Genomic DNA, 12,375 nt, shown 5'->3' with positions numbered 1-12,375 from the left:
TGTTTTTTTTACACTTTACTTGGAAAGCTTAAAGATTTCTTTGAAAACTTGCACAATGTTGTTAAACTTGAAGAAATTTTTATAATTGAATCTATATTTAGTCATTATCTGTTTACCCAAACGGTGTTATCGGGCGATTTTTAGCACAGCCAAATATAATCATGCATTATCGTAATTAAGTGACAGTTTGACCCGTTGACGGATTTCGATGTCAACATCAATATTTTTTCGAGTATAAATACTCGTACGCTCCGCATTTCGTTCTCACTACAATTTTTTCGCGCATTTCTTACGAGGTCAAAATGACGTCGCCAGTAACGTTGATTCTTCTTGGTCAAGCCTATTTCATCGGCTCGGCACTTGGCTTCCCGCCGATAGTACCAAATTGGTACGAGGAAAATAGAGGTGAAATTCAGTTGCAACTCCAGCCAGACGTTCCACCGGTCGTACAAATTTCGAAGCGGCCGATCTTGGAATCTACCCAAAACGAACCTGAGTTTACGGCCATCAAACGGGATGATGACAAGTAAAAACAGACTATTTTCACCGCATTACACGTAAATGTAACCGTTGGGTTATTTAAAAAAATTATGCAAATGCTGCTAAACGTTGAAAAGGTCATTTATACCAAATAACGCTGATGGAGTTCTACTCGAAAATTTGCGATACTTACAATAATTAATTCAATCAACCAATCTCAAGTAAAATCAAACCGAATTCCGCAACACGTTCATATCTGTAACCTACAAAAAAAATTTTTTTTCTTCCGGCACATCTAATTAGTAAATTAGAATATTTTCACAAATTCTTTATCATTTGACCATTCTACTGGTTGTGGACAATGCTTACCGAAGTACTGTAAACTACTGATCTTTATACATTAGAATAGTGATATTAGTTTCCCTTGATTACAAAGAAAATCTTTATTTTCAACCTTTTCATTCTTCACTGTCCACATTTTTTATTATTATTTTTTTTTTTTTCTGCTTAGTGAATTATTTACTTCTACAAAAGCAAGTTTTTGGTGCAATACTTTGCTTTTTTCATCGGCAATTACCGCGTCCAATTTCATCACCAAATAGTCCTTTACAGAAATCATGCGCCTACTCATAAACCTGATACTCAGATTTTATTTGCTTGTATATTCCATTTACAATTTGGCATGTTTTCGATAGGTCCACGTCTGGAATTGTCGCACACGGAGTTGACAGAAACGCTGTTAAGTTGAACACGGCTGGAAAAATTAGCGAAAATGAAAGTGATCATCGAGTGATTACCATTAAAAATTCGGACCGCGAGTCGAAATCATTCGCTAGGCTCGGCAAACTGGGTTCTTCCGGGCGCATTGGTTAAAAAAAAAACCCAGAACGGTTATCTGCTCGGGAAAATATTTGTAAATAAATAGAATAAGTTAGAATAAGTAGAATACCAGATAATGGGCCCAAGGGTGCAACCTCCATCACCCATCTTTCCTTCTCCCATTGTTTTAATAAAATATATCTTGTTGACAGTCTTCAAAAAAATTCATCCGATATATTCTTTTACTTTAGAACCTGCCGTTAACTCTTTCAACGCCTATTAGACCAACTAATTAGACAAGTATGCAGTTATTGGTTAAAAAAAAGTAGGATGAGTAACATTCGCATTCACGCCTGTGTCAGGCAGTAGTGTTGTCCATATCTCCGTACGAAATACGAGTACCTTACACATATTATGCACTCAAAGTAGCGGTTTCCGAGGACATTCGGGCGAAGCGGGTGGCGGAGGGTCGTCCCTTTGTCAGGGTAAGTGCCGAAGGCGACGGGCAGACCGGCGATCACCAATCGCCTTCGACAATATCTACGGAACTGCTTTTTGATGCAATCTTGGTAATGGATTTCTCGCAATTCATCGCGTCCACTTTCACAGAGCACTTGGGAGATAGAAATGCGGGAAAGATCATCCCCAATCACGCATCTTGGTCTACGTTTCGCTAATTCTAGTTCGAATTGAAATCGGAGCAACTTTTAGGAACTGGAACTTACATTTTGCACTCGTGGAACGCGGAAGCTGACGATTATGACATCGTTTCTTGCGTTCGCTGATCTACCGGAGACGATGAAATCATTCACCGAATATTGTTGAAACTCGGAAACAGGTCGGAATGAATACTTTCTTTATTCCTTTTTGTTCGACCGACGTATTTCCCGACAGGGAGGCGAATCCGGAGCACCTCGTTATTATTATGCCTTCATCGTTTACAATTGGCGAGAAATTCCCGCAGTTGTTCAGCCATTGCGTGAGTAATAACGCTCCCGGTAAAAAAGAACGCTGGCTGGAAAAGTTTTCTTCACTTCCGTGCGGCGAGAAATGTTTGGTTATAATTTGTTCGTTTTTTCGACAAACCTGAGATTTTTTCTCGACAAACCTGAGACAAAATTGAAAGCAGATGAAAGCCTCGCTGTAAGAGGTGTGCAGCAGCTGCGTATAATCTACAATACGGAGAAACAAAAGGATGAAAAACATTTTTCACACTCAACGAATCATCTGAGAGGGTAAAAAATTGACTTTAGAAATCGTTACTCAAGCTCGGAATACTCGCAAGCATCCCGATCATCGTCATTACGCGGTCCTCGGTTGAGATTCGTTCGCGCCGAAGGGCGAACCGTTTGTTTTTCCATTTTCGGGTATTTTCATTGTTCTCAAACCCGCGCACGTTGCGATCTTTATAAAACGATCGCCCGCCGCGCCTTCCATCATTTTCGCAAATTTTAAAAGGAAACTTTCAAGCCCATCTGCGCGTAACGCGAACCGTTTCGAGAGACGAGCCTCTTCTGCATCCGGAAAAGGTGTGACGGATCTCACGGCCCGATTTTGACGCGAAAACCGGAGGAGAATGGTTTTGGCTAATGCGCTCGGATCGCGGAAGGGATTATCGAACGACGCGTTGTTTCCTTTCGTCGCTCGTGCAGAGTAACATTAACGAGGGGTCTTAAGTCCCGGGTTAAGGCAAATAACGATCAGTCGGTTGGGAATGCAGCTCAAAGCCCGGAGGGTGGCTGCAAGGTGGCGGAACGGCGAGGTTGCGACAGTCAAGGTTTAACGACGGCTTTCACCAAGCCCTAAAACGTCTCTTATAAATCCCCTCGCAACTCGTCAATTAGAACTTTACGACTTGCCTGAAGTTCGGGAGGGGGGGGGGGGGGGTGGAATTTCACCAGCTTACAGACTACAATAAGCTAGATCGTCCGAGCCGTTGAATCGCAGCCGTTGTTTCCCGCCGTGTTGTATGTGGAAAAAACTTTTCTCTCCTCACCCCGAGAAGCTCTTTTCTAAAGCCTGCCACCGATTCTAGTCGAACCTTATTTATCCAGCCAACAGAGCTGAGTGATTTCCGATGCTTTTCTAATCATTTTGCGCGATCAACTCGCCGGGCGGCCTCAAATCGCTCGCACAGATTTATAGCTGCAGAAGCTACGAGATTCTGCGGGAAGACCGCGTGCTTCGCGCTGTAAGTTAACGGCGATGACGTCACCTAGCCACGACTCGTTCAGCTATTTTGCTCCCAAATAAATGGATCCGATAAATTCCCCCTTCCTTGAATTCCCCCTGAAGAAGTGGCTCCTCGACTCGTCTATGGGTTTCTTTATATATTTTTCCGATCTCGGAAATCCCGATAAATGTACGCGCGACAATTGTTGATGCTTCTTCGCAACGTGTTTTTTTTTCTGCATTCATTCTCGAAACAAAATTGCATGATATCAAGAAAAAATATATATATATATAAAACAATTTAAAATATACGCGATATCTAAGGGCAGAGAATATCGAGGACGTAACAATATTGTCGATAAAATATCACTGATTACGAAAAATTGTTTAGCTTTCACCTCGTCGTTCGTTCTTTGTTTCAATATCACCTCGAATATAATCCGTACATCAATGACGCTGATTAAATTCTACAAAAAATGTCTAAATTAAATTTCGATCCTTGTAAATAAATTTCCAATTGACCCGAACTACACGTCGCTATACCTAATCGTACAATTTTTAATTCTTCGTCTCTACTTTTCGAACTGTGCTTTCGTGAAAAATGGCCTAGGCAACGGCGTTGAGCTTGCGGCTGTAGACGGCGATTTCTCATCGACGGGATAGGTATACAAAGGCGTAGATTCGAGCTTGAGCGCGAACATTGGTGCGGCTGGAGGCCGCGGAGAGAAGGGCGAAGGGGCAGAGAACTTGGTTAACTAGCGCTTTGGAATGGCGCGCGTCTCTGCAGGGCGATACGGGGGTTAACTTATACCGTAATTAGAGGTAGTTTGGCCATCCATCCTTGTTACGTTCATTTGAATCAACCCTTGGTCACAGCGCGGGCACGCCGAAGGGCCCGTCTGACACGACCCAGCCACCCAGAACCCCTCAGACCTCGTTTCCACGACGCCCGGTTCGTCGCCCAGCCCTTTCACCTTAGCTGCTGCTTTCGCCCGGTTAACCGAATCCACTTTTGTCGCGGGGTCATACATCTTTCGCCTTTTACAGGACGCCTCTCACCAAAATAGCCACGAGCTAACCGGGAATCGATGGCTTTGCGCTCCTTCTCTGAGCACCGGCTTTCGAATTTGCCGTACAATAATTCGCAACGCGAATTTCGAAGGAAAATTCCGGAGAGCAAGGTGTTGCGGTCACTGGTTATGCTTGGGGGCCGTTGGAGCGTTAGCTAACGCATCTTTTGCAAATTTTTGCATCCCAGCCCTCGTGATTACGATCAGTAACGATTTGCTTGCTCTGCCTGCATTTTTTTTTTTTAACGCTAGCTAACGCGTTTTGTAAAGTTTGTTTGGCGTCTCGATGCATTACCTGTTAACGGCAGAAACAATAGTACACGTTATAAATAACAAGTCACATTAATAATAAGACAGATTGATAACACGTTCGGTAAAACGGGAATTCATTATTCATTGAGTACTAAATACATTATATATTGAATTTCTTCACGAATACATGCAATAAAAATTGTATTTGCTAAGATATTATTATTGAGCAATTCATGCATTATTAGCACCTCCTTTGAAAGAATTTCTTTTATTATTCTCAAGCAGGCGCCGTGTTGGCTTTGAGCACGCACTTCGAAGCACTTATGTTGGCTAACGCTCACCTGGAATGCCTACTACTGTAGGATAACATTTGATAACGTTTCTCCGAATGTTTTACCCCTGTTTTAGCGTTAGCCAATATATAAATAGTCCCTTGTATAGAATTTAAATATCAGTTTTCTTTTTCTCGCACTGTTAGATATTCTAGAGGTTTTGGGAAAATTCATACTCAATTTGTTTACTATTTGACAACATCAAAAACAACATCTTACATAATTAGTTAGTTAATTAAATATATGTGGCCAATGACTTGAGCACAAAATGTGAATGTATTTTTTTCAATCCTCATCAAAGGTGGTAAATAGATTATAATTTGGAAATCCCGACTTCCAAGGGAAAATGGCATCTTTTCGGAAAAGAACAACGCGTGAAGCTAAATTGGAAAACCGGTGTACTTTCAACCTTACAATAATCAATTGTTTTTTCTCTAAAAAATGACCCTAATAGTCAACGCTATATGTACTGCCGATAAATTAATTATGTAAAATGTAGTTTTTGATGTTATAATCAATCAAAGCAGGAGCTTGCAGGAAACGAGCTTGGCTTTCAGACTTGGCTTTTAATAAGCCGATTCCGAAAAGATTTCAGAAAGATCCTCACCGTGTTGGTTTTTCGCGATTTCTCTTTTAAACCTGCTTGTTTGCTTGCTCTTTGGGTTCTATTCTTTGCGCGGCATGCTTCTTTTTTCCTTCCTCTTTCGACTTGATTCGCGAGGCGGAAAAGCTGCTTTTGCGCTGCTACGTGATTTCCTGTTGAATTTCAATTTATTAAAATGCCAAATGCCGCCACGGGAGCCTGCGCCAAGGGTTTATATCTGTCCCCGCCACTCTTTCAACTCTCGGGCAATACTTTTCTGTTTCGCGTTCTCGGATGCGGCGTATAAAGGACCATTCTGAATTTCTGAATATAAACAGCAATATTTTGCAATTCATGGTCGAGCCATTTCGCGCGACAGCAAACCCGGCTGTATAAGCACGATGCAGACAGACTTCAACCGTTACCCTGAATTATTCATTTTATTTTTCCTACCTTAAGCCTTTTTTGCCTTCATGCTTCCGCGATCCGTGCGCACCTTATGCGTAAATATTCTCAACGTGAGCTCCCAGATTCGACCGTTTTCCAAAGGACAATGTTTCAATTCGTCGTCATCGTAAGATTCAACCATGCCTTATATCAGCCACGCTTCCAACAAACGGTCGTCGACGTAAAAAACATGAAATTACAGAACGAATCCCGAAATGTTGGAAAATCGAACGTCGATATTTTATAGACCGGAGATTTTCCTTAATTTGTGATTTAATAAAGCGAGCCCCGGGAAAAAATAAATTATGACCACACTCGGAATCTTTCAAGGAGCGCGAAAGGAAAAGTTCGAGAATTATCAATTTTGCAGAAACTCGCGTGCAGGGCAAGGGAGCCGAAAGTTGGGGAAGTTTCGAGTTCCTCGGTTCGAGGTTCGGTTCAAGTGCGTTGCTTTTTTCCAGCCGCTGGTTCACCCACGTTACGCCCCCCTCCTCCCTTCCCGCCCTTTCCCTATATATCTTTACATGAAATATATTTGTGCGAGTAGCGCAACCCTGACCATAAAAATGCAGACGCGTCAAATCCGCGACTGTTCATCCTTCTTCCGTCGCGCTTGTATTTACCTGCAAAAACTTCCGTTTATTAAGATTAAAAGAAATTATTTTCCCGGATTATAGAGTTTCCGTTTACGAGCGAGCTTTGTCAAGTTGGAAAACGGAACTTTCTTCCCTTTATTTTTTTCCATTTCCCCTCCTTCGGCTCTCCTTTATTATTCCCAACCCCCGTCGTGACGGCTCTCGCTACTTTCCTCCATCCCTTTTTCCACCCTTCTCTCCCTTTCTCATTCTCTCTCTTCCTCTTCGCGCCCGGTCCATTGTTTGTAGCTCGACAAATTCACCCCCGTCACGGTGTCAACGAATCCCTTTCTCCCGGCCCTTTCTCTTTCTCCCTCTCTGTCGCTCGGTTGACGGGTAAATATTATCATTTGCTAAATCGCAGCACACGCCTTCTAATCTCACCGCCGAAGTTACTGCGAGCCGGTATTTTCGCCCCGGAATCAGCGGAGCAATTTTTTAAGCCCGTCGGGCTGTTGCCGGCTTCGAAAGCTCTAGCCGCGAGTCTCATCGTCGACAAGACGCGGAGCGACACTTGGTTGGGCAAACGGTAAGAGCCCGAGCGCTATACGCTGCAGAGCTTTATTCGCTCCCGGGTTTGGCTGCAGGGTGCAAAAGCTCGATTCGTAATGAGGACAACCATCCGCTGATTTACGGCTCCGGTCTTATTCGTGTCACAGACTCGGTTATGCCCGTATTTACAATTGCCAACCGAGAGTCAACCGAGACGGCGTCCCTCAGAGTCAGTGGAATGTTTGCAGAACCGCGCTGAGGATCCCCAATTTCACGCAGGACTTGCTCTACGTACACGATTCGCGAGCAGTGCATGCATGGACGGTGACTTCGACTCGAACCGACGTCTCAATTTGGAATCGGAATCAGCGCCTTCAAGCTTAATTGCACTATCTAGATTCGCTGAGGGGATAAATTGGAGATTTTTTTTTTTCTTATCGTGTAAGGATAACACGATTGAAATTTGCGCGCAAGCCGTAATCGGCCATGCGCTGAGAGACGAATGATCGCGAATCCGGACGGATATGCGATCGGCATTAGCGAGAAAGCGATTCCGACTGTTTATCGAATCCCCGAAACGCAAGACCTTTTCTTTATGGCTTCTGATCCTTGTATAGTTGGTTGCCAAATGGAGCGTGGATATGATCGGGCAATAAAACTATTGGCTTTATCATTCGTCGAATATCGGCCCCGCGATACCGGGAATATAGGCCATTACGCCAAGAGACGGTTACATAAATAAATCACGCGATATATTATCAGTCATAGATTTTGCAATTGAAGAAATTAACTCCGCGCAACGAGGCGCGTTCAGCGAATGTTCGTAAGCTGCAGGCAACGCAAACGCGATCCAGGTATTTAAATTCTCCCGAGTAATTCGCCAACGAGCCGAGGTTTATCCAACAATTTTTCAGTCAGAAAGACAGTGCACGTAGTAGAGTGATTAAATTAATCCAAGGATAAAATTGCTGTCCACTATTTTCTCCCGTTTCACGTGCCATCAGGTAAAAACTTCGTCGTAACTATAATACAACTTATTACGTGTAAGGCGACTAATTCGGTTTTCAGACATGCTTCACCCACACGTTTACACGTGTGCACGGTTGCTATTCATCCGGCAGTTGCAGTACGTGACTCGACGTTGCAGTAATTTCGATGAAGTACTACCCTAGTTTGCAGCACCTACACTAACCGTAAAGAAGCCGGGTGCGCAACCACCTGTATCTGATGCAATCGCGTCTGCTTGCAGCTTCGCTTCGCTTCCTACTGTAATAATAAGCACCGAGCTGCATAACAAGCGTTGTACCCACGCGAGATGTAATTACGCGATTTAAAACAACGGGGGAAGAATATTTCTCGACCTAAAACTAGATCGTCTGGTGTCAGTTATCTGCTAAGAATCAGAGAAATACTCTAAAAGTATCTAACGTAGTGAAAAAAATCGATGCTGACAATTCTGCAATTCGATTAATTGAAATTAACTTCTGATATTTTTCCCAAAGACAAATCATTGTCGGAATGTAGAATAGACTGTCTTTTTTCTTTCTTTCTTTTTATCCACTGAATTTAACACGTATCATATTATGTTCAGCAAATAAAACAATTATACAACACGTAATGTGACTTGCCAAAAATTTTTGTCGCACATTTTTACTCTTCCTCGAACAACGCTTGTTCGCCAAGATCGTGCTTTATCTTATTCCGATATTTTTTGATTTATTTCCCGACCGTTGAGACGACAATCTTCGTGAAAAATTTCAAACCCCTCTGAAACCTGGCAGCATTCTTATCTTTCAGAAGGATGAGTAATTTTGTATTTGTTCGAAGAAAAATTCGGGACAGAAAATCGGGGTGAATAAAGCTGAGGATAATTTTGAAAAATTATACGTATAATTGTACATACGAAAAACTAATAATGGTAATAATTGTGGTATTTATGTTCGAATTTTAACCGAGAAGAAGCATCGAAGCGGTGATTCCGATTGATGGATATCGGTTCCGATCCCCTGCATCACACATACGTGCGAAACACATGTAAACACGTACCGTATGTAAAGCGTATACCGTTGGCTAGAGAAACGCGTCGGTACATGGATAATACCGATACGGAATACGTAAGCCGGAAATGGGCGTGTGTTCGCCTGCAAGCGTCCGTGTTAAGAGAAAATATCCACGTCCAGCCGACCCGAAGGGTTGTAGCGAGGAAGAAAAAATGGGAAGCAGGAAGAAACAGAGGGGTGGAAGGAAAAATAAAATAAAATAAAATAACGGACGAGCAGGAATGGGACACGTCAATCGGCCCTCGTCGACTTTCCCCAGCTCAGCGAGGAGTCCTCCCTCGGGATCGAGCTCCTCCTCCTCCCCTCGTATCGTTGACGGAATACCAAACGGTAGAAATATCCTTCAAGAAATATCGAAAATATCCATCGATAGCCGGTCTAGTGCAACGGCAAAACGGAATCTGACCGGATTGTCGAGCGTTCCATGCGACGGATGCCGATGAACAACCGGCCCTGTTTTCCGGAGGCGACGGCCGACGAGAGGGGTGAAGAAAGGCGGAAGAAATAACGAAAGAGAAGAGAAGAAACAGCACGAATTTCCCAAGTATAATTACGCATAATAATTACGCTGACAGCTTGAGGGGCGCTTTCCTGAGAGAGACGGACGGAGACAAAGAGAGGGAGAGAGAGAAAAGGTTCGAATGCATTCTGAAGGGTTAGCGAGGATCGCCGGGAATCGAAGAAAAGCATTCAGCGAAATTTCATTTGTTACAGTTACTATGGAGAATTCTACTTAATTGAGTTTCTTTACAATAACGGTACAATTTGGGTATAGTTGAAATTACAAGAAAATATCATGAAATTAGTAACTATTTAGTGTAACTACTTTAGTTACCTTACTACTTTAGTTAAGCCACATTCTCGAGTTACCAAAACATCATATCCAATAAGAAGAATCCAATACTTACTAGATTTTATGGTTACAGCTGTACGACTGATTTTCAATTTCTACCCGAAAGAACGTTATTTTTCGTTAGTTGTAAAAAAAAAATGGGAAAACCGAAGGACTTTACAATATCTAACTGTAACTAGAATTTTCTCCCGCATCGACAAAAAGGGAGGGTTAAGTGTGTTTATCCATAGGAATGTTTCGTGAGACGAATCGCTAGTCGCCAGCATATTGCAAATACGCTTGGATCGGTCGTAAAACGTACGTACGAAGCAAATAAAATCTGATAAATAACGCGGAGATGAGACCCGGCTCAACCCGATCAAACTGCCGAATCCCCACAAGACGCACATACGATATGCGTACATACATGTCCGTGTAAGCAGCAGCTGAGTGCGTCGCGAAGAAGAAACTTGGAGATTTTTCCCCTCGGGAAAAGGGGACGAGAGATAGAGCGATCATTCGCCTCTCTTGTAGCGCCTCTGTGTCGGCGTTACACGGCTCTTGAACTGCATCAGTTCTCCGCTCCGACATGCCGGTATTAAAATGTTCGAAGGTTGAACCGATGCAAGTTCGCGCAAGCTTCTGTTATACGCGATACGGAAATGTACGAATAGCTCATACATATTTTTATGAGCATTTCACGGAGCTATATCCGGTTGAAAATTTGTCGTGAAAATGCGGCACAATATTACGGGAAACCGAGGCTGTAAAATTGAAGGGTTGAAAATAAACTGGAAGATATAATCGCACCGAATGTTTCCCATGCTAATTAGCTGCAGGGGAATCGATTGACAGGGGCGATAAACTTAACCTGACCTGCGCTGGTCGGTAATCGAGTCGAAAACTTCGATTCCCCTCAGAAGTTGGATCTGAGATAATGTAATTCGGGGAAAAAGTTTCGATTCGAAGGATTCGACTTTCCAGGGGAAATCGGAATATCAGGTTTGGATTCAAATCACGACAGAGTTTAATATACGAGGTGCATACGTAACGAGTGAACAAATCTCCCCGTTTCTCAACCGATAGAAAGAAGGAAGAATCAAGTAAGAAAGAATTCCCGAAGACCTGAAACATTGAACCCAACGTCCACTTGTTTTCACCATGCGGTAGCTTCCGAGCATTCCGGAAATTTGGATATCCGAATGGATCGAGTTTCCGGGTAATTCGAACAACCGAGTAGAGTGAGTATCCGGATAGTTGGTGTATCGATAACAATTTGTTCAAAATTTGCAAATAAATTGCGTTCACACCATAAGTTTAGGAAATTAGATAACCAAAATTGAAGCGTTGAATCCGGTAGATCCGGGCTCTTCGGATAATCCCGATACCCGGAATAGTGATAACTATATTTTGTAACAATTTTGGGGTGGGGCTGAAGTTCCAAATTTGTAAAGTTTCGAAAGCGCCTAATTCTGAATTGTTTTGTGGCGAAACTTGAAGGGAAGAAATCAAACTTTGAAGAAACAACAAAGTTTCGAATGGTTGGAATGGAAAATTCAAATACACTCACGCAGCGTAGTTTACTCGATGAGTGGGTGTAAAAAATTAGGAAACCCAAAAATCAGAATGACCAGGATTCCGAACGTGAAAATATCAAAAATCCAAAACAAAGACAGATCAAAGTGGTGAAATTTCACCAAGCCAGAAACCTATAGAACTGAATATCTTCGCTCATTCTAAAATCTCGATGTTTCAAATTTTTGAATTTTCTCATTTTCGCACTTTCCACACTCTGACTAGTCGGAGTTACGCTCTTTTGGTATTTTGCCCTTTCAGAATTACGCCCCTTCGAAACTTTGCACTTTCGGAACCTTGAGCGTCGAGCTTCAGATTATTCGAAACTTTGACGTCTTGTCAGAGTTTGATTTCTTTACTTTAAGTTTCGCCATCAAAGAATTCGGATTTTGGTGTCTTCGGAACTTTTCAAATTTCTAATTTCAAACACTCCCCATAATTTTCTACCTCGCTTGAAAAGTCACGTCGGCTGCAAGTTCGTAACAGCGTTGGGCTTGCGACCCGTGTATTTTCGATCAGCCAGCTCAAAGAAGGCGCGAATCCACCGAGCGCAGCCACGTATCCTTCCAAGAAGCCCTGTAGGATTTAGCTTCGAGCTTTTCAGCGTGATATTACCTTGTCCAATA

General features: G+C 42.7%; 2 protein-coding genes across 5 annotated transcripts in view; both read left to right on the top strand.

The window, feature by feature from the left end:
* Window positions 1-12,375, top strand: part of LOC124175181 (voltage-dependent calcium channel gamma-5 subunit) — a 77,192-nt gene that overhangs the window by 16,645 nt on the left and 48,172 nt on the right. The window lies entirely within an intron of this gene.
* LOC124175184 lies at window positions 279-1,433 on the top strand. The gene is made up of 2 exons (XM_046555175.1): window positions 279-526; window positions 1,176-1,433. The coding sequence occupies exons 1-2, from the start codon at window positions 303-305 to the stop codon at window positions 1,351-1,353; spliced, it is 402 nt and encodes a 133-aa protein (XP_046411131.1). The 5' UTR covers window positions 279-302; the 3' UTR covers window positions 1,354-1,433.

Source organism: Neodiprion fabricii, chromosome 2, assembly GCF_021155785.1.
Source record: "Neodiprion fabricii isolate iyNeoFabr1 chromosome 2, iyNeoFabr1.1, whole genome shotgun sequence".
NCBI classification, from domain to species: domain Eukaryota; kingdom Metazoa; phylum Arthropoda; class Insecta; order Hymenoptera; family Diprionidae; genus Neodiprion; species Neodiprion fabricii.
Note: the sequence above shows the minus strand (reverse complement) of the source record. Positions and strands in the feature narration are given on the sequence as shown.

What these genes read in the sequence shown, in the direction of transcription:
- LOC124175184 (XM_046555175.1), top strand. Translation starts at nt 303, where the DNA reads ATGACGTCGCCAGTAACGTTGATTCTTCTTGGTCAAGCCTATTTCATC. An exon ending in ATCAAACGGGATGATGACAA is followed by an intron (nt 527 to 1,175) that starts GTAAAAACAGAC and finishes TGTTTTCGATAG; the next exon opens with GTCCACGTCTGGAATTGTCG.